This window comes from Bombina bombina, chromosome 7 (assembly GCF_027579735.1).
Source record: "Bombina bombina isolate aBomBom1 chromosome 7, aBomBom1.pri, whole genome shotgun sequence".
NCBI classification, from domain to species: Eukaryota; Metazoa; Chordata; class Amphibia; order Anura; family Bombinatoridae; genus Bombina; species Bombina bombina.
In genome coordinates, this window is record NC_069505.1 from 81,149,039 (window position 1) to 81,172,179 (window position 23,141).

Below are 23,141 nucleotides of genomic sequence, written 5' to 3' on the forward strand. Positions count from 1 at the left end.
AAGTATGTTTATTATTTGGTTTTGGCCTTCAATTATTTGGTTTTGTCCATCAAGAATTCGAGTTCGGCCTTCGATATTTTGTATCCGGGAGTTACGCATCTGGTCTATGTAGTCCAGTAGAACCCGCACCTCCGCTATTTCCTCTTGTTGTGCTTGGCGGGGTACCCGTGCACGGCGGGGTGCGGGTCCTTGAGGGGCCTCTGGTTCCGCGGCCTCCTCCTCTGCTTCCGGGGCCTCTTCATCTGAAGTGGAAATTCCTCCCCACCACTCTCATCCCGGGGAGATGGAGGAGGCTGTATTTGTTGTGCTGCCTCCTCCCCAGACTCTGTATATTCGAAAAAAAAAAAATGTATATATTAGCATATTTGCAAATCAAACTTTAAATGACTTAGCTTACGATACAATTACAAATGCAGAATCATTAATCCACTTTGAAATCTAACAATCAATACGATTTCCGTATTTTCTAAACCGTGTTTGTGATATCTCTGGTCAATCTGAATGTTTTAGCGTTTGTTTTCAGTCTGTTTAAATGCACACCTAACCTATAGCCTAGATACTTATGTAACCGCAAAGTAATTGTGAATGCGTGTAAAGAACGTTATAGCATTAATCTGATCCTTAAAGGGACATGAAACCCAATGTTTTATCTTTCATGATTTAGAAGCATACATTTATAATCAACTTTCTAATGTACTTTTCTTATCTAATTAGCTTCATTCTCTGGATATTCTTTGCTGAAAAGCATATCTAAATATGCTTAGAAGATGCTGATTGTTAGCTGAATATAGCTGCCTCCTGTGATTGTTTCACCGTGTGCATGGCTATTTCTTCATTAAAATATATCTCAAGAATGATTCAAATTAGGTAATATAAGTACATTTGAATGTTTTGTCAAATTGTATTCGCTACCTCAATCATGAAAGTAAAGGTTTGCGTATAGTGTCCCTTGAAATACATTCGTATGTGAATTTATTCTTCAATGAGCTTACCGTCAGATGAAAATGGCAGGTTCCCGGTATCAATTCCTCCGATACCGACTACATCCACCTCGGAGATGCTGGGCCCCAACATTTCCTCCCATCGGCAGTACTCGATTTCCAGGGCAGGTCCGCCACCGGTTCCTGCGGAATGTCGGGCCTCCAGGCTTAAGTTTTTCTTGAGATCCATCTTACAGTCCCGGTAGCGATGTTTTATAGAGTCCATATCTCTGTTCCGGCCACCAACTGCATTGACTGCATTCCTTATCTCATTCCAGAGCCTCCTCTTGTCAGTCGCGGTAGTCTTCTGGTGCTGCAGCCTCCTATACCTGGCCATATAGGCCTCTACGAGGGCCTCCTTCTCCTCCATCGAAAACCTCGCCTCCCTAGTCGCCTTGGCCTTCCCCTGTGACAATGCCCTCTGTTTCCCGGACTGTGAAGCCCTACTCTGTCCGCCACTGGGCCCAGCCACTTGTTCATCTTGAACCAAGTGGCTGGGTCCACCCACCGCTTCCACCCCCGCTTCCTGCCCCCCTTCCTGCCCCCCTTCCTGCCCTGTTCCTCTCCCCCTCCCTCTCCTCCCCCCTCTACCTCTCCCCTGCCTGCCCTCCATCTGTTCCCTAAACTAAACCCCAAATAATCAAACAAAAAGTGAGTGTGATGAAATGAAAGGGGGTCAAAATAAAGAACTAAAAAGACAAGAAAAGTGCTGAAAGTGTGAGAGGGATCTAAAAAAACAAAGAGGGTAAGGAGTATTTAAATAAACCAAAAGAAGAAGAAGACTAAAAGGAGGATATGTAAACTAAATGTAACTAGGGTATGGGTATGGGATGGGTATGGGATAAGAGTAAATGGGATGAAAGGGAAAGGGACTACAGGGAATGGGGTATGGAGTGTAGTATGAGGGGGTATGGGGTATGGAGTGTATGTAGTGTTATTGATAAGTGTATGTATGTATTGAATGTGTTTGCGTGTAAATGTGTTAAGTGTACAGAAAAATCACTCGCTCGCTAACTCACACTACTACTAATTCTCACTAACACACTACTACTAATTCTCACTAACAAACACTCCCACTAACTCTCACTAACTCCCACTACCACTAACTCACGCTCCCACTAGCACTAACTCTCACTAACAACTCTCACTAACAACTCCCACTACCACTAACTCACTCACGCTCCCACTAACAGACTCTCTCCCACTCCCACTAACTCCCACTAACTCACTCACGATAACACTAACAACTGACTCTCTCAAGCTAACACTAACTCACTCACAATAATGCACAAACTCTCTAATCTTAAACCTCCAATCTCCAAAGACCCACCAGCAACACAGTCAAAGAAGCCCTGCTTGTGTGGTATATACCCTGTGTAAATGTTTAATGATGTACCAATTTCCGTTGTAAATTGTGTTCAGGTGTGCTTTATTAGCAATTAATATTAGTGCAATGTGTATTAGTTGTGTGAATTTGCGCATGCTCATTTGGAGTTAGTATTTGTGGAATGTGTAGAATGTGATGATGTCATAGTGCTCGTTTTCTCTAACATTGTCCACTAGTATTCTGTTTAAATGTGAATTAGCGATGGTGTGTTATTAGTGTGTTATTAGTGAAGTGTTGTATATGTATGTCCTAATATATAGTGATATTGAATGCGATTATTTTTCTAGTGTATGTATATATTTTTTATTCCTTGTTGTTATTTTGCGAATTTCCGCATCTTAAAGTATATGCGTATTCCCCGTATTCAATTTTATTAAAAATCCCCCCGCTTGTGAATGTGTAATGCTTGTGTGCTTTGTTGATTGATTGTTGTTGTGACATTTGCGGCGTGTTATTGTTGTGCATGATGTGGTATGCGTCATATGACCGAGCCGTGCGTATTTCTCGCGAGATCGAGTGTTAGGTGAAAAAAGCTATTTTTTTGCTTTTCTATTGATCTCTATGGGAGACTGTCTAACACGGGCAGGATTCCGCGTGTGACATACACGCGTTAGGAGCATCGTTAGATGGTCTTTTTTGAACTCTAAATACCAGAGTCAAACAATGCCGTGCGTTAGACATAAAACACGCGTGGCGTTAGCAACCCATCTACTGCCAAACTCCAAATCTAGCCGTAAGATAGCTACAATGTAATTATTAATTACATTGTAGCTATCTTAGGGTTTATTTTACAGGTAAGTATTTAGTTTTAAATAGGAATAATTTATTTAAGTATAATGTAGTGTTAGGTGTAATTGTAACTTAGGTTAGTTTTTATTTTACAGGTAAATTTCTCTTTATTTTAGCTAGGTAAGCTATTAAATAGTTAATAACTATTTAATAGCTATTGTACCTAGTTAAAATAAATTGAAAGTTACCTGTAAAATAAAAATAAATCCTAAGATAGCTACAATATAATTATTATTTATATTGTAGCTATATTAGGGTTTATTTTAAAGGTAAGTATTTAGTTTTAAATAGGATTAATTTAGTTCATAATAGAAATATTATTTAGATTTATTTAATTAATATTTAAGTTAGGGGGGGTGTTAGGGTTAGTGTTAGACTTAGGTTTAGGGGTTAATATTTTTATTACAGTGGCGGCGGTGTAGTGGGGGGCAGGATAGGGGTTAAAAAATGTATTATAGGTGGCGACGGTGTAGGGGGGCAGGATAGGGGTTAATAAATTTAATATAGGGAGCGGCGGTTTAGGGGTTAAACTATTTATTTAGTTGCGGCGAGGTGCGGGATCAGCAGGATAGGGGTTAATAACTTTATTATAGAGGGCGACGGTATAGGGGGGGCAGGATAGGGGTTACTAGGTATAATGTAGGTGGCAGCGGTGTCCGGGAGCGGCGGTTTAGGGGTTAATACATTTATAAGAGTTGTGGCGGGGTCTAGGAGCGGCGGTTTAGGGGTTAGTAACTTTATTTAGTTGTGGGGGGCTCCGGGGGCGCCGGTATAGGGGGTAGAACAGTATAGTATAGTGCAATAGAACAAGAGGGAACCCCGTGGGGAACCGTGAGCGGGGTGCGCTGACAGAAATAATAACAAGTGTAAGTACTTAGTGTCTATGGACAAACCATATTAGTCCATATGAGGAAATGATACTTTGTCTTCTGGAGCAATCAAATGTGCAGGCGGCAAGGCTCCTCTGATCTTTGGGACGAAGGTATCTGTAAACTAGAAACAAAAAAGAGGGCGCCACATAGCGTAATATTGTTGACTCAGAGTCAAAATTGGGAGATAAGTGTTGAGGCTTACCAAAGGTAATGGCACCGTGTATCTGGTGCTGACAGGCGGGCTAACACTTTCAGTGGTTAGCACACTGGGCGGCCTCCGGCAAGCTGTACACAGGTGGTATTCAGTGTTTCCTTAATTGACGTCTGTGCGGCTGGTGTCTCAGACACTGCGGTATAGCAGATACTTTGAAACCTTTGCCAGTAAGGCTCAAAAAGAGAACGAAGGCAAACAAAAAGGACAACTTCTGTATGTTTAAAATCAATACGTTTTAATCCATACAAACTGCTACGCGTTTCTAGACCACAAACCGGTCTTTTCTTCAGGCATACAAACAATGGATATATCCATTGTTTGTATGCCTGAATATCCATTGTTTGTATGCCTGAATATCCATTGTTTGTATGCCTGAAGAAAAGACCGGTTTGTGGTCTAGAAACGCGTAGCAGTTTGTATGGATTAAAACGTATTGATTTTAAACATACGGAAGTTGTCCTTTTTGTATTGGGCCGGCGAAGGCAGGAAAAGTAGACACGTTGATAACCAGGCCCCACTGTGTATCGCTACACATATACATAATATATATTTTTTTTTTCTCTCTTTTTGTTCAGAATTTTTTCCTTTGTTCCCTTCATTATATTCATTTTTCACTTGTTTTTACCTAATGTATTGTACATACAAATTATGTTTCAATCATTTATATTTTGCTTTTTATATATGACAGCGTAACATTGTGTTTTTATTTGATATTTTTTGTAACAGATGTATTGTGTGTTTTTATTGGTGGATGTTCCACCCAATCATGAGCTTTCTGGGTATTTTTAAAGTCTTGTCCATAGCTATACTTACAATTTTACCTGATGAAACGGCCAGAGAGCATAACGGCCGAGAAACGCGTTGTATTGCTCATAATAAATGCTAATTTTTAATCCCAATACATCTTATTCCGCTGTCACTGTTTTTAACCATCACGTTCTTATTAATTTGGCAATATTCTAAAGCTACACGAACTGTTTGCTACAAACACGGAAACGACTCACACACGCTGTGTGTTTTAAGTGTCACTCTATTTGCCAAGCTGAACAATTGGACCGCAAACGTCTAATCAATGTACACACGCTGTGTGCAGAGGAATCCCTTCTATTTGCAGCATCTACGACCAGCTGAATACCCGTCCTAGGTGTGCAACCTACAGGACAGATCCCCCAGTGTACTGACTGCTGTTTAAAGGTCAGCCTGCTCGTATGCACTACTTGTGAGTGCCAACTCGTTTGTGAGTACCTTTCTTATGTTGCCACTATTTCTTTGCTCCAGATTATCCAGACGATATCACTCTATTAGGCGCTCTCTCTCTCCTGTTTGCATTTTTTAGATCTTCCAACTCACCACCGGTTCCGGAGAGGAGCAGCCTTTACCTTGCAGAATGTTTCAGTGACTACACCACTTTTTAATATTCTTGTTTAGATTGACCTTATTGGCAGTCGCTTTACAGAACTTTTTTCTTTTTTTATTCTGACTTCAGACTTTATATTCAATTGTTTTTTCTATTTTTTTGGATTTATCTAATTGTATTGTTTTTTCACGTTTTACACTTGGTATTAATATCATAGCACCAGAAATTTTTGTTTTGTAGAGAGAGAACTTACTATACACTTCTCTGTACTGGTTTGACACAGTTCAGTTAACTCTTCATGGTTCCAATATTCTACAGTTATTAGATATTTTGAGTCTATTTAGCACCAATAAGTACTAGTGCACTTTTACATTACCTAACTTACATTATTATATGTATTTTTAGGTTTTTATTTTCTTCCTTTTTTGCATATATTGTATTCTTTTTTGTTACTTTATTATTACTCCAACACCATCACACCTGTCATAGTGAACACACTTGCTAGCACGCTAATACTAATTAGACCAGTCTCCCCCCCACATTTTTGGTTTTATTTTCTTTTTTAGGTTGATAAATTACATATTTAGCGCACCCTATTGTATGCTTCCTTGCATACTTATTTAATACTTCATTGGTTATTTAATGGTAGTTATATGGGGAGCGCAATTCCTCAATACATACTTAGACCAGTTGTGAGGGTTAGACCGTGCTGACTTGTCCTCCTCGCTTATGGCCGCTTTACCCCGCCCTTTCAATCAACACACGTTAGTAGAGGTGGATCTGTTTGTGAAGCAGATTATTTTTCACGATTTTCTGGGTTATGGTGCATCTGCGAGATCACGTATCGGCAGAGGCTGTATTGGTACTAGCGCTTAGAAGTGCAACTCTGTTGGCCTAAGGAGGCAGGTAGGTGCCTCGGTTATACGCTGAGTTGTAGAGGGCTTGATGTATTATGGTCGTTTCCCTGTATTGTTAATTTGACGAAACACTTTCCTATTCTTTTTCACTAAATTGGATATTAGTGTTACGCTTCCTGATTGTTAGGAGTTAGGAGTACACAGAGTGTCCCTGGAGAGCGCAATTCTTAAAGGGGCAGTGTTTTTTAATTAAAATTTGTTTAATAAAAAATGTTTGTGGTTCAATATGGATCAGGAAATTTCCCCTATAGCTCAGTGCAAACTTTGCTTAGATAGTCAGGTTGAACCTCTCCTGTCTTTCTGTTCCTCCTCTGTTACATAACGATAGTATTTTTACCTCTGGGCCACCACTCTCTCAGGATGATGCTGTTCAGGCAATGTTGCATCAGTCTCCTCCATTGTCCCAAGCCTTAACGGTGTCACAGGCAGTTCCCTCTGGTACCTCTGAATCTCCCGAAGGAGTTTATTTGAATGCAGAAATTGCTACCCAGGTATCTTCTGTGGTATCTGCGGCATCGGCTGCTATTCCCATGCTACAGGGATAGAAGGGTTTCTGAGCCTACACAAGTTGTTCTTTCTCATAAGTCTGATGAGGAAGATATGTCGGTAGCCTCTGAGTGTAAGAGGTTCTTCAATCTATGGTGCCTTCTGTTTAGGTCTACCTGTCTTGTCCCTCCCTAATCCTCTGTGTACTCTAGCTTGGGTATTGGTACCCAACAGTAATTGAGGATGCTGTGGACTCACCATATCTTAAGAAAGAAAACAAAATTTATGCTTACCTTATAAATTTCTTTTTTTCCGGATATGGTGAGTCCACGACCCCACACTTTTGTTTTAAGACTAACATCAGGCACCTCTATACATTGTGTTACTTCTTTTTTCTCCATTTACCTTCTGTCGAATGACTGGGGTTTTTGGGAAGGGGAGTGATACTTAAAGGGACAGTCTACACCAGAATTTTTATTGTTTAAAAAGATAGATAATCCCTTTATTACCCATTCCCCAGTTTTGCATAATCAACACAGTTATATTAATCTATGTTTTACCTCTGTGATTACCTTTTATCTAAGCCTCTGCAGACTGCCCCCTTATCTCAGTGCTTTTGACAGACACGCAGTTTAGTCAATCAGATTACCCATCTTATTCTGCATGTTGCATGAAAATTTATGTCAAATTTTCTTTTAGAGACAAAGGAGAAGAATTTTTTCCCACTGTTACCATTTTACATGTTTTGCAGGTAAAGTTATTACACTTGAAATTCCCCTTGCAATGTAACCAAGTAGTTGTGTTAATTTTATTGGCCTGAATCATGCTCGGAGAGAGCTTTGAACCCAGAGTTTCTGGTTTTCTGGAAACAAATTTGCATTTATTAATAAGTGGTGCGAAGGCATTATCATTATTTAGCAATTTGATGTGTTTTTTCAAAATGTTGACAATGTTATGATATTGTAAGGAATACGGGGTACTAGAAACAATTGCTCCTTCTGAAAATGATTTCCTTGGTTTTTGTTTAATGTTTGGCCATCTCTCTCTTCTTCCTGGGCAGAGCTGAGTAATTTATAATTGTAACCCCTATTAAGGATCCTGGTTTTTAATTCCTCAGATTGAGTGTTTTAAATATGTTCACAGTTAGGGGCCGATTTATCAAGCTCCGTATGGAGCTTGATGCCCCTGTTTCCGCATGAGCCTTTAGGCTCACTGGAAACAGCAGTTATGAAGCAGTGGTCTAAAGACTGCTGCTCCATAACTTGTCCCCCTGCTCTGAGGCAGCGGACCGATATCAACTCGATCGAATACGATCGGGTTGATTGACACCCCTGCTAGCGGCCAATTGGCCGTGAGTCTGTAGGGGACGGCATTGTACCATCAGTTCACAAGAACTGCTGGTGCAATGATAAATGCCGACAGCGTATGCTATCGGCATTTATTGATGTGGAGCGGACATGATACTCTATATCATATTGTCTGCTCGCACTATGATAAATCTACCCCTTAGTGTTCCTCCTTAATCTAAGGAATTGAATCTTAGGAATGAAGTTTAAAAGGTGAGGTGGATGTGCAGATTTGTCATGCAAGATGGTGTTGCTTTGGGTTTTCACTTAATAATAATATCACTTAATTCTACTAAGCTCTCAAGTGTAAGGTCCAAAAAGTTAATTTTGACAGAATTTGTTTCACCGTAAATCATAGTTTAATATTATTATCGTTAAGATAATTCAGAAATTCTGTTATAGTTAAACTCTTTCTATCCTTATTGTCTATTACAAATATCATATCGTCGATAAACCGGTTATACTAAACCATATCATCAATTTACAAATTATGATCAGAAAAAAGGTAACGGAGTTCCCACCAACCCACAAACAAATTAGCATAAGAGGGGGAGAATTTCGCCCCCATTGCTGTACCACATATTTGAAGATAAAATACGTAGTCAAACAAAAAGCAATTGTGGGTTAGCAGGAAATTCCAAAAATTTACACAAAAAGATTTTTTCCTCTTCTGGATTGGATGTATCCCTATCCAAGAACCACCTCACAGCTTTTATTCCTAGGTCATGAGGAATGCATGAATAAAGAGACTCTATGTCAATAATGGCCTAACAAAATGTATACTTCCATTTCATTTTCTTTGAATTCTCCAATAGATGACTATAGTCTCTTGAGTAACTATATAAGCTGGTAACTAATAGCTGGAGAATAGAGTCCATCCACTCGGACACAGGCTCCAAAAGGGAGCCTATGCCCGAGACGATGGGCCTACCCTGGGGGTTGGATTTTAAGTCCTTGTGGATCTTAGGTATGTGGTGGAAGATTGGAATTACAGGTGATTTGGGGAGCAAAAGTTACACCTATCTTTTTGTAAAATACCCAAGGCTATTCCATCCTCCAAAAAGATCTTTTTTGAATTTGTTAGTGGCCTCTAATGGTAAACTACGATAGGTGACATAGTCTGATAAGCTTCTGCAACATAGCTAGTTTTACCTAGGAGCACAATTGAGCCTCCCTTGTCTGCATTTCTTATTACTAGATTATCATTGGTTTTTAATCTATTTAGGGCAGTTTGTTCCTTTCATGACATGCTATTATTTTTGATGGGAGGGCATGGATTTGTTTCAATTTCATAAGCTAATTTGATTAAATCCCTTTCAACACTACTTTAAAATGCATTAATATATGGCCCTCTAATTTGTATGGGATACAAATCCCTATTTTTTATTATAGGAGGAATGATTGATTGCGTTCTGAGACCATTGATTTGATCCTCAATGCCAGAAAGTTCTCTCAAAACAGGGACTGACTTAGGAATCTTTTTGATTCAGTGATTCATGTGCAATGGGACAACCGAGGCACTATTGATTGCACACTGCTCTCATATTGATTGGTTCATTAGTATAAGATTGAGATTTATATGGATTACTGATACTTTGTGGTGCCTAATGTATTTTATGTTGTTTTTAATGTCCGGTGGACAGTTTTAGTGGATGATCAAAAGTTACGTTTTAGAGGGACGTGTTCATGTTTGGGTATTATATGGGTATTAATAAACTTTAGAAATAAGTGCTTATTTAAGATGCTTCTTTTCTTTTACTTTTTTGCATTTACATATTTCTGTTGAGTACCCCCACACCTTACTGCAATTGGAGTGTATATATAGACAGGTAGAGAACTGTATGTTTGGTTACTATATGGATCACAATAAGTTAAAGTACTGTTCCATATAACCAAGTTTTGTATTGAAGGGACAGTCTACACCTTAGTCATCTTATAGTCTTACCTTAGATTAAGCTGCAAATAGCCTCCTGCACCCTTTCTATATCATGCAGAAGGAACAGTAAAATAGTTATTTTAAAATGAATATTGTTTCTGGCCACTTTGAAATGGCTGCCAAGCTCTGCCCACTGATGTCATCACGATCTGGGCTGTATCTAGGCACTTTTCTGAATAGCACTGACAGTCTGTTGAATCCAACTAGTGAGTCTTTTGTTATTGGATGCCATATGCAGCCCAGATAATGATATTATCAGTGGGAGGAGCTTGGCAGCCATTTCAAACTGGCAAGAAACAATATTCATTTTATAATAATTTTTTTACCTTTCCTCCTGCATGATATAGAAAGAGTGCAGGATGCTATTTGCAGCTTAATCTAAGGTAAGACTTTAAGATGACCAAGGTGTAGACTGTCCCTTTAAATACACTGCTACTTTTATTGTTTACACTAGAAGAAAGGAAAGGAAATAGAAGGCACCATATAATGTATGTTTGCTACATCTATCCTGGGACTTGTCAGCACCTCAGTGATTACTTTTATGAGCAACGGTGCAACAAAGGAGCAAACTGGAACCAAGTCTCAAGTAAAGTATTCAGAAAGACAAACTATGGCACTTGGGGTTATTAGATCTTTTTGTAACATGACTGAGCTCTTGTAGACATACTTCATATTTTTGTATTTGTGTTAGAATAAAATCTATTTTTAATCATTATTATGTCACATAGTAGTGTAGATTATTAAATGGAAACTGACAATGGTACATATGAATATAAATTCATACTCACAAACAATGCAGCACTTTTTTCATTTATAAGAAGTTAACGGCTAGATTTAGAGTTTTGTCGGTAACGACCCGCGTAGCTAACGCTGGCTTTTTTCTGGCCGCACCTTTTAAATACCTCTGGTATTGAGAGTTCACAGAATGGCTGCGTTAGGCTCCAAAAAGGGAGTGCACAGGCATATTTAACGCCACTGCAACTCTCGATACCAGAGTTGCTTACGGACGCGGCCAGCTTCAAAAACGTGCTCGTGCACGATTCCCCCATAGAAAACAATGGGGCTGTTTGAGCTGAAAAAAAATCTAACACCTGCAAAAAAGCCGCGTTCAGCTCCTAACGCAGCCCCATTGTTTGCTATGGGGAAACACTTCCTACGTCTGCACCTAACACTCTAACATGTACCCCGAGTCTAAACACCCCTAACCTTACACTTATTAACCCCTAATCTGCCGCCCCCGCTATTGCTGACCCCTGCATATTATTTTTAACCCCTAATCTGCCGCTCCGTAAACCGCCGCTACTTACATTATCCCTATGTACCCCTAATCTGCTGCCCCTAACACCGCCGACCCCTATATTATATTTATTAACCCCTAATCTGCCCCCCACAACGTCGCCTCCACCTGCCGACCCCTATATTATACTTATTAACCCCTAATCTGCCGCTCCGTAAACCGCCGCTACTTACATTATCCCTATGTACCCCTAATCTGCTGCCCCTAACACCGCCGACCCCTATATTATATTTATTAACCCCTAATCTGCCCCCCACAACAGGCAAAAGAGCTGAATTCTTTGGGGCATGCCCCGCAAAAGGGCCCTGTTCAGGGCTGGTAAGGTAAAAGAGCTTTGAATTAATTTATTGATAGTGTAGTGTTAGGTTTAATTGTAACTTAGGTTAGGATTTATTTTACAGGTAATTTTGTAATTATTTTAACTATTTTAGCTATTGTACCTGGTTAAAATAAATACAAAGTTACCTGTAAAATAAATATAAATCCTAAAATAGCTATAATATAAATATAATTTATATTGTAGCTATATTAGGATTTATTTTACAGGTAAGTATTTAGCTTTAAATAGGAATAATTTATTTAATAAGAGTTAATTAATTTCGTTAGATTTAAATTATATTTAATTTAGGGGGGTGTTAGTGTTAGGGTTAGACTTAACTTTAGGGGTTAATACATTTATTAGAATAGCGGTGAGCTCCAGTCGGCAGATTAGGGGTTAATGTTTGAAGTTAGGTGTCGGCGATGTTAGGGAGGGCAGATTAGGGGTTAATACTATTTATTATAGGGTTAGTGAGGCGGATTAGGGGTTAATAACTTTATTATAATAGCGGTGCGGTCCGCTCGGCAGATTAGGGGTTAATAAGTGTAGGCAGGTGGAGGCGACGTTGTGGGGGGCAGATTTGGGGTTAATAAATATAATACAGGGGTCGGCGGTGTTAGGGGCAGCAGATTAGGGGTACATAAGGATAACGTAGGTGGCGGTCGGCAGATTAGGGGTTAAAAAAATGTAATCGAGTGGCGGCGATGTGGGGGGACCTCGGTTTAGGGGTACATAGGTAGTTTATGGGTGTTAGTGTACTTTAGAGCACAGTAGTTAAGAGCTTTATAAACCGGCGTTAGCCCAGAAAGCTCTTAACTACTGACTTTTTTCTGCGGCTGGAGTCTTGTCGTTAGATTTCTAACACTCACTTCAGCCACGACTCTAAATACCGGAGTTAGAAAGATCCCATTGAAAAGATAGAATACGCAATTGACGTAAGGGGATCTGCGGTATGGAAAAGTCACGGCTGGAAAGTGAGCGTTAGACCCTTTCCTGACTGACTCCAAATACCGGCGGTAGCCTAAAACCAGCGTTAGGAGCCTCTAACGCTGGTTTTCACGGCTACTGCCAAACTCTAAATCTAGGCCTAAGAGTCCATGAGCCATCACATGTGAGATTAAAGGGACATTAAACCCACATTTTTTCTTTCATGATTTAAGTAGAACATACAATTTTAAACAACTTTATAATTTACGTCTATTATGAAATTTGCTTCATTCTCTTGGTATCATTTGTTGAAGGAGCAACAATACACTACTGGTTTCTAACTGAACACATGGGTGAGCCAATGAAAATCGGTATATATATGTAGCCACCAATCAGCAGCTAGAACCTAGGTTCTTTGCTGCTCCTGAGCTTTCCTAGATAAACCTTTCAGCAAAGGATAACAAGAAAAGGAAGCAAATTAAATAATAGAAGCAAATTGGAAAGCTGTTTAAAACTGTATGCTCTGTCTAAATCATGAATGTCTAATTATGACTTTACTGTCCCTTTAAACTATAATCCCCGTACCACATGTGATGGTTTATGGACTCTTACTATCAGAAAATAAATTAACTTATCAGGTTTATTTAGCCGCCAATCAGCAAGCACTACCCAGGTGCTGAACCACAAATGGGCCGGCTCCTATGCTTACATTCCTGAGAGAGAGCCTTGTTTTCATTGTATAAAGGATACACAACACATAGGCCCCAATTTATCAAAGGTCTTGCGGACCTGATCCGACACTGCGGATCAGGTCCGCAAGACCTCGCTAAATGCGGAGAGCAATACGCTCTTCGCATTTAACATTGCACCAGCAGCTCACAAGAGCTGCTGGTGCAACACCGCCCCCTGCTGACTCGCGGCCAATCGGCCACCAGCAGAGAGGTGTCAAGCAACCTGATCGTATTCGATCGAGTTGATTTCCGCCGATTCCTGTCCGCCTGCTCAGAGCAGACGGACAGGGTTATGGAGCAGCTGTCTTTAGACCGCTACGTCATAAGTTGTGTTTCTGGCGAGTCTGAAGACTCGCCAGCAACACGGCCCTTCAAGCTCCGTACGGAGCTTGATAAATGGGCCTGCAAATCTATTCCCTTCAGACTTTATGGGACTTGTTGATATAAGCTGTTTAAATATTAGTTGATGAGAATGTTATGTTTTTTTTAGCTGTTTTATAACGTAAAGCTAATATTTTGATACATGACTGTTACCATATACTTCACCACACTTTAGCCTTATTAGGCGCATTCCGATATTTGTTTTTGAGATTATATCTTGACTAGTAGGAAAAGGGGATACAACCTTATTACAATATGTATTGTTTGTAAGAGTCATCTAGGGCTGACTCCTTTATTTTTTGTGATATATAACCTGTCCTTCCATGCCTACTGCAAATGGATGAGCTATGTCCACTGCCAGCATTTATTATTGTGCAAGCAACTACTTGTACAGCATCGCCCCATGCTTTTGTAACACCAGTCAATCACCCCTGATGAATATTTACAAGGAAATTTAACTCAGGTTACCGCTGCTTTTTGAAGGAATAGTGTACTCTACAATTGTTTTTCCTTTAATGTATTACCAAAGACTTGTTATTCCAGCTGTATGGAACTTGATTCTTTATTTTTATTTGTGTATATAAAATAGCTGGTTTTGTGCTTTGAAACCACAACCCATTGGAATAGGCTGAGTTTGCAGGTAAAATCAGATCTCATTACAATGGAAAATTTAACATAATATTACTTATCTCTCCTACACCCCACTTGGAGTCTAATTTCTTCTGCTGGCTATGTTTGCATAGCTTATCAATAGCCTATACTTAAGTATAGTAACTTTCAGTATAGGGAGGGATACCTCAGGCTAAATCAGCTATTTCAAATGCCGAAATAAGTGTAAAGTTGCTATTTGTAAACAATTTAATATATTCAGTCAGGTAAAATGGACCACTGGGAGCAAATTAAAGGGGAGAAAAATTTAAAGTAAAATATCCCTTTAAAGTTTGGTAAGCAGGCTCGCATGAGCCCCAAATCAGCCTCCGCTGCTTGATAAATTAAGTATTGTGTGTGAGAACATATGCCCGTTATTTTCTTTACTCTGAACATGATTTTGAATAGCATTTGAACAGATTTCACACAGATTTAACATCTCTTTATTGTGATTGCGAAATTAAAGTGATTGTAAAGTTGAATTAATTAAAGCCCAGTATCTCTAAAAATAATCTGGTATGGTAAACAGATCGCTAATCCTCCACCTATGTCTTCTATATTTTGCATATCAATGACGAATCCTGCTTCCTCCAATCGTTGGCGTCCAGCTTGGCTTTAGTTGATTAAACTTTACAACCACTTTAACAAGAAGTGTATGTTTGTTCACAGCTGGTCCAGGGGATAAAAGCTTACTGCATATTCGGAAACACTAGTGATCATCCACTGCAGCTCTGTCACATGGGGGTCTCCACTTCAGCCGCGCTCCTAGGTCTGGTTATAGACAAGGAGGTAGTGTAGGTATTTTACTTTCCTCTCATTGCAACTTTCAACAAATACAACTCATCTATTCCCTCACATTTTCCGCATTCAAAACCCACGTGATTCGCTTATTCCCTCCACTCTCTATACATGTTGCAGTCATATACCGACCCCCTGGCTCCTCAAATCAATTTCTAGATCACTTGGCTGCCTGGCTACCTTATTTCCTTTCTTCAGACACCCCTGCCCTCATTCTTGGCGACTTCAACATCCCTCTTGACAATCCCACTGCCTCATCTGCAAAACAACTTCTGCAACACACTTCCTCTTTCGGTTTGTCACAATGGACTGATTCTCCCACTCACACAGACGGTCACTCCCTTGACCTGATCTTTAGCTATCGATGCACTCATTCAAACTTTACAAACTCCCCCTTTTATATTTCTGACCACCATCTCCTTGCTTGCAACATATCATCCCTCCCTACAACTCTCCCTCCTTTTACTCCTCACACCAAACTTCACAGAAGCATTATGTCATTAGATCAGCAACAGCTTGCTCATTCCCTTGAACTCCCACTCTCATCCTTCTCCTTTTCCTGCCCTGACCAATCTATCTGCCACTATAATTCCACCCTTACATCCATCCTTTACAATCTAGCCCCTCCTACCATAGCTCGGAATTCACACACTCATCCTCAGCCTTGGCATACTCCTCTGACACAGATGTTCCCGTACTGCTGAGCGGCACTGGAGAAAATCTTGGAGTTCAGCTGATTTTCTTCATTGCAAATTAATCTTGAACTCCTACTATTCTGTCCTTAATCTCCATAATCAACACTACTTCTCTACTCTTATCTCTAATCTTTCTTCAAACCCAAAACGTCTTTTCTCCACTTTCAATACTCTTCTCCGCCCTCCCCACCTCCTAAAACAACTTCTCTGTCAGCTCAAGACTTTGCCAGCCACTTAATTTACAAAATCAACTCCATCAGAAACGAAATCAGCTCTCAACATAATTCCATTCTCTCACCCCCTCAAATGCTCTCAATCAACCACAACCCACATAACTATAAACTTAGCTCATTCTCCCCTGTTACTGAGGAAGACGTTTTGGCACTTACAGTTGCAAGAAAAAGTATGTGAACCCTTTGGAATGATATGGATTTCTGCACAAATTGGTCATAAAATGTGATCTGATCATCATCTAAGTCACAACAATAGACAATCACAGTCTGCTTAAACTAATAACACACAAAGAATGAAATGTTGCCATGTTTTTATTGAACACACCATGTAAACATTCACAGTGCAGGTGGAAAAAGTATGTGAACCCTTGGATTTAATAACTGGTTGAATCTCCTTTGGCAGCAATAACTTCAACCAAATGTTTCCTGTAGTTACAGATCAGACTACACAATGGTCAGGAGTAATTCTTGACCATTCCTCTTTACAGAACTGTTTCAGTTCAGCAATATTCTTGGGATGTCTGGTGTGAATCGCTTTCTTGAGGTCATGCCACATCATCTCAATTGGGTTGAGGTTAGGACTCTGACTGGGCCACTTCAGAAGCCGTATTTTCTTCTGTTTAAGCCATTCTGTTGTTGATTTACTTCTATGCTTTGGGTCATTGTCCTGTTGCAACACCCATCTTCTGTTGAGCTTCAGCTGGTAGACAGATGGCCTTAAGTTCTCCTGCAAAATGTCTTGATAAACTTGGGAATTAATTGTTCCTTCAATGATAGCAATCCGTTCAGGCCCTGACGCAGCAAAGCAGCCCCAAACCATGATGCCCCACCACCATACTTCACAGTTGGGATGAGGTTTTGATGTTGTTGTGCTGTGTCTCTTTTTTGCCACACATAGTGTTGTGTGTTTCTTCCAAACAACTCAACTTTGGTTTCATCTGTCCACAGAATATTTTGCCAGTACTGCTGTGGTACATCCAGGTGCTCTTGTGCAAACTGTAAACGTGCAGCAATGTTTTGTTTGGACAGCAGAGGCTTCCTCTGTGGTATCCTCCCATGAAATCCATTCTTGTTTAGTGTTTTACGTATTGTAGATTCGCTAACAGGGATGTTAGCATTTGCCAGTGACTTTTGTAAGTCTTTAGCTGACACTCTAGGATTCTTCTTCACCTCATTGAGCAGTCTGCGCTGTGCTCTTGCAGTCATCTTTACAGGACGGCCACTTCTAGGGAGAGTAGCAGCAGTGCTGAACTTTTTCCATTTATAGACAATTTGTCTTACCATGGACTGATAAACAGCAAGGCTTTTGGAGATACTTTTATAACCCTTTCCTGCTTCATGCAAGTCAACAATTCTTAATCGTAGGTCTTCTGAGACCTCTTTTGTGCAAGGCATCATTCACATCAGGCAATGCTTCTTGTGAAAAGCAAACCCAGGACTGGTGTGTGTTTTTTATAGGGCAGGGCAGCTGTAACCAACACCTCCAATCTCATCTCATTGATTGGACTCCAGTTGGCTGACATCTCACTCCAATTAGCTCTTGGGGATGTCATTAGTCTAGGGGTTCACATACTTTTTCCACCTGCACTGTGAATGTTTACATGGTGTGTTCAATAAAAACATGGCAACATTTCATTCTTTGTGTGTTATTAGTTTAAGCAGACTGTGATTGTCTATTGTTGTGACTTAGATGATGATCAGATCACATTTTATGACCAATTTGTGCATAAATCCATATCATTCCAAAGGGTTCACATACTTTTTCTTGCAACTGTATACTGCACTCTCACCTCACTACCTGTCCCCTTGACCCTATCCCCTCACAGTTACTGCCCTCCCTCTCTGCTACGATTACCCCTATACTCACACACATTTCCAACCTCTCCCTCAGCACCAGTATATTTCCCTCATCTCTGAAACATGCACTAGTCACACCTATCCTCAAAAAACCTTCCTTACATCAAACTCCATCCTTGACCCAATGCAATCTGGATTTCGTCCCCATCACTCCACAGAGACAGCAATTGTTAAGGTTACCAATTACCTACTTACAGCAAAATCAAAAGGCCACTTTTCTCTGCTTATCCTCCTTAATCTGCCCGCAGCCTTTGACACTGTTGACCACCCTCTTTTGCTCCAAAACCTCCAATCCTTCGGCATCTATGACACAGCCCTCTCGTGGCTCTCTTCCTACCTGTCAAACCGTACCTTTAGTGTAGCCTTCTCTGGGGCCTCCTCTGCCCCGTCACCACTTTCTGTCAGAGTACCGCAAGGCTCTGTCCTTGGTCCCCTTCTCTTCTCAATCTACACGTCATCCCTAGGTTTCCTAATAAAGTCCCGCGGTTTCTAATATCATTTATATGCCGGTGACACCCTAATCTACTTCTCTGCACTAGACCTATCTCCTTCCTTGCTAACCCGTGTCACTAACTGTCTTTCTCACATCTCTTCCTGGATGTCCTCTCACTACCTCAAGCTAAATCTCTCCAAAACTGAGCTTCTTATTTTCCCCCCTTCTTCCAAAATCTCCACCCCCAATCTCTCTATAACTGTCGACAACTCCATCATTACCCCTACCCCGTATGCCTGATGTCTCTGGGTCACATTTTACTCAGATCTTTCTTTCACTCCTCACATTCAGTCCTTAGCTAAAGCCTACCACTTCCACCTTAAAAACATCTCTAAAATTAGACACTTCCTTACACAAGACACAACTAAGATTTTAATCCACTCTCTCATCCTTTCCCACTTTGATTACTGCAGTTCTGTATTCTCTGGTCTCCCCACCTGCCACCTAGCTCCTTTACAATCCATAATGAATGCCTCTGCCAGGCTCATCTTCCTTACACGTCGCTCTTCATCTGCCGGAGCTCTCTGCCAATCCCTTCACTGGCTTCCTCTTGCCTCTAGGATCAAACACAAAATTCTCACTCTGACATACAAAGCCCTCAACTGCACTGCTCCCCCCTATATCTCAGATCTTGTCTCCAGATACTCTCCCTCCCATCCCCTTCACTCTGCTCATGACCTCCTACACTCCTCCTCTCTTGTTACCTCATCACACTCCCGTTTACAGGACTTCTCCAGACTGGCTCCTATCTTGTGGAACTCTCTGCCTCGCTCCACAAGACTCTCCACTAGTTTTGAAAGCTTCACGCGCTCCCTAAATACTCTACTGTTCATTTTCTTTATACCATTTACTCTCCTCCATCGCTATCCCCTGAACCCCCTTAGCATGTAAGCCTAAGAGTCCAGCTGTTTGTAGATCAACTTCTTAAGAGCTAACTACAACAGTGCAACTCTTGGCAGGGCTCTCTACCCATTTGATCCATATATTTATTTTGTTGTACTCTGCCTTTGTTTATAGCACTGCGGAATCTGTTGGCACTCTACAAATAACCGATAATAATAATAATAACAGTAACACACACAAATCATTAAAACAAAATATCTTTTTATTTTATTTTTAATGAATGTTACCAACAGAAAATACAAAATTAAATTCAAAAGAGCTACATTGCACAAGAAAAAATATACTGGATAGCTAACTGCAGATAACCCTATTATCAAGGGAATTAAGCCACTCTTGTACTTAACAACTCTTAGAAACAAAAAAGTAGGAAAGAAAATTGGCAATGTAACAAGACAGAGGACACTTTTGAGCATAAGGCTTTGCATAATTACGTAGGGAAGATATTTAAAATAATGTACATGTTGAATAATATTTAACAGCAATATGTTCTATAACAAACATTGATAAGATATGGCAAAGAGCATTACTCTTTCAGCCACCCAATGTCTATGATAACAAGGAAATTCCTTTCTATAATTAAACATTACATTAAATGACCTAGTTATCTATGGCCTAGATTTGGAGTTCGGCGGTAAAAGGGCTGTTAACGCTCCGCGGGCTTTTTTCTGGCCGCACCATAAAATTAACTCTGGTATCGAGAGTTCAAACAAATGCTGCGTTAGGCTCCAAAAAAGGAGCGTAGAGCATTTTTACCGCAAATGCAACTCTCGATACCAGAGTTGCTTACGGACGCGGCCGGCCTCAAAAACGTGCTCGTGCACGATTCTCCCATAGGAAACAATGGGGCTGTTTGAGCTGAAAAAAAACCTAACACCTGCAAAAAAGCAGCGTTCAGCTCCTAACGCAGCCCCATTGTTTCCTATGGGGAAACACTTCCTACGTCTGCACCTAACACCCTAACATGTACCCCGAGTCTAAACACCCCTAACCTTACACTTATTAACCCCTAATCTGCCGCCCCCGCTATCGCTGACCCCTGCATATTATTATTAACCCCTAATCTGCCGCTCCGTAAACCGCCGCTACTTACATTATCCCTATGTACCCCTAATCTGCTGCCCTAACATCGCCGACCCCTATATTATATTTATTAACCCCTAATCTGCCCCCCTCAACGTCGCCGACACCTGCCTACACTTATTAACCCCTAATCTGCCGAGCGGACCTGAGCGCTACTATAATAAAGTTATTAACCCCTAATCCGCCTCACTAACCCTATCATAAATAGTATTAACCCCTAATCTGCCCTCCCTAACATCGCCGACACCTACCTTCAATTATTAACCCCTAATCTTCCGATCGGAGCTCACCGCTATTCTAATAAATGGATTAACCCCTAAAGCTAAGTCTAACCCTAACACTAACACCCCCCTAAGTTAAATATAATTTTTATCTAACGAAATAAATTAACTCTTATTAAATAAATTATTCCTATTTAAAGCTAAATACTTACCTGTAAAATAAATCCTAATATAGCTACAATATAAATTATAATTATATTATAGCTATTTTAGGATTAATATTTATTTTACAGGCAACTTTGTAATTATTTTAACCAGGTACAATAGCTATTAAATAGTTAAGAACTATTTAATAGTTACCTAGTTAAAATAATAACAAATTTACCTGTAAAATAAATCCTAACCTAAGATATAATTAAACCTAACACTACCCTATCAATAAAATAATTAAATAAACTACCTACAATTACCTACAATTAACCTAACACTACACTATCAATAAATTAATTAAACACAATTCCTACAAATAAATACAATTAAATAAACTAGCTAAAGTACAAAAAATAAAAAAGAACTAAGTTACAGAAAATAAAAAAATATTTACAAACATAAGAAAAATATTACAACAATTTTAAACTAATTACACCTACTCTAAGCCCCCTAATAAAATAACAAAGCCCCCCAAAATAAAAAATTCCCTACCCTATTCTAAATTAAAAAAGTTACAAGCTCTTTTACCTTACCAGCCCTGAACAGGGCCCTTTGCGGGGCATGCCCCAAGAAGTTCAGCTCTTTTGCCTGTAAAAAAAAACATACAATACCCCCCCCAACATTACAACCCACCACCCACATACCCCTAATCTAACCCAAACCCCCCTTAAATAAACCTAACACTAATCCCCTGAAGATCTTCCTACCTTGTCTTCACCATCCAGGTATCACCGATCCGTCCTGGCTCCAAGATCTTCATCCAACCCAAGCGGGGGTTGGCGATCCATAATCCGGTGCTGAAGAGGTCCAGAAGAGGCTCCAAAGTCTTCCTCCTATCCGGCAAGAAGAGGACATCCGGACCGGCAAACATCTTCTCCAAGCGGCATCTTCGATCTTCTTCCATCCGGAGCGAAGCGGCAGGATCCTGAAGACCTCCAGCGCGGAACATCCATCCGGACCGACGACTGAACGACGAATGACTGTTCCTTTAAGGGACGTCATCCAAGATGGCGTCCCTCGAATTCCGATTGGCTGATAGGATTCTATCAGCCAATCGGAATTAAGGTAGGAATTTTCTGATTGGCTGATGGAATCAGCCAATCAGAATCAAGTTCAATCCGATTGGCTGATCCAATCAGCCAATCAGATTGAGCTCGCATTCTATTGGCTGTTCCGATCAGCCAATAGAATGCGAGCTCAATCTGATTGGCTGATTGGATCGGCCAATCGGATTGAACTAGATTCTGATTGGCTGATTCCATCAGCCAATCAGAAAATTCCTACCTTAATTCCGATTGGCTGATAGAATCCTATCAGCCAATCGGAATTCGAGGGACGCCATCTTGGATGACGTCCCTTAAAGGAACAGTCATTAGTCGTTCAGTCGTCGGTCCGGATGGATGTTCCGCGCTGGAGGTCTTCAGGATCCTGCCGCTTCGCTCCGGATGGAAGAAGATCGAAGATGCCGCTTGGAGAAGATGTTTGCCGGTCCGGATGTCCTCTTCTTGCCGGATAGGAGGAAGACTTTGGAGCCTCTTCTGGACCTCTTCAGCACCGGATTATGGATCGCCAACCCCCGCTTGGGTTGGATGAAGATCTTGGAGCCAGGACGGATCGGTGATACCTGGATGGTGAAGACAAGGTAGGAAGATCTTCAGGGGATTAGTGTTAGGTTTATTTAAGGGGGGTTTGGGTTAGATTAGGGGTATGTGGGTGGTGGGTTGTAATGTTGGGGGGGGGTATTGTATGTTTTTTTTTACAGGCAAAAGAGCTGAACTTCTTGGGGCATGCCCCGCAAAGGGCCCTGTTCAGGGCTGGTAAGGTAAAAGAGCTTGTAACTTTTTTAATTTAGAATAGGGTAGGGAATTTTTTATTTTGGGGGGCTTTGTTATTTTATTAGGGGGCTTAGAGTAGGTGTAATTAGTTTAAAATTGTTGTAATATTTTTCTTATGTTTGTAAATATTTTTTTATTTTCTGTAACTTAGTTCTTTTTTATTTTTTGTACTTTAGCTAGTTTATTTAATTGTATTTATTTGTAGGAATTGTGTTTAATTAATTTATTG

General features: G+C 40.4%; 1 protein-coding gene across 1 annotated transcript in view; it reads left to right on the forward strand.

The window, feature by feature from the left end:
• Positions 1-23,141, forward strand: part of LOC128636234 (mucin-2) — a 212,029-nt gene that overhangs the window by 32,632 nt on the left and 156,256 nt on the right. The window contains exon 2 of the mRNA XM_053689272.1: positions 7,702-7,753. Coding sequence (XP_053545247.1) covers positions 7,702-7,753 — 52 coding nt within the window. The remainder of the gene's footprint in view (positions 1-7,701; positions 7,754-23,141) is intronic.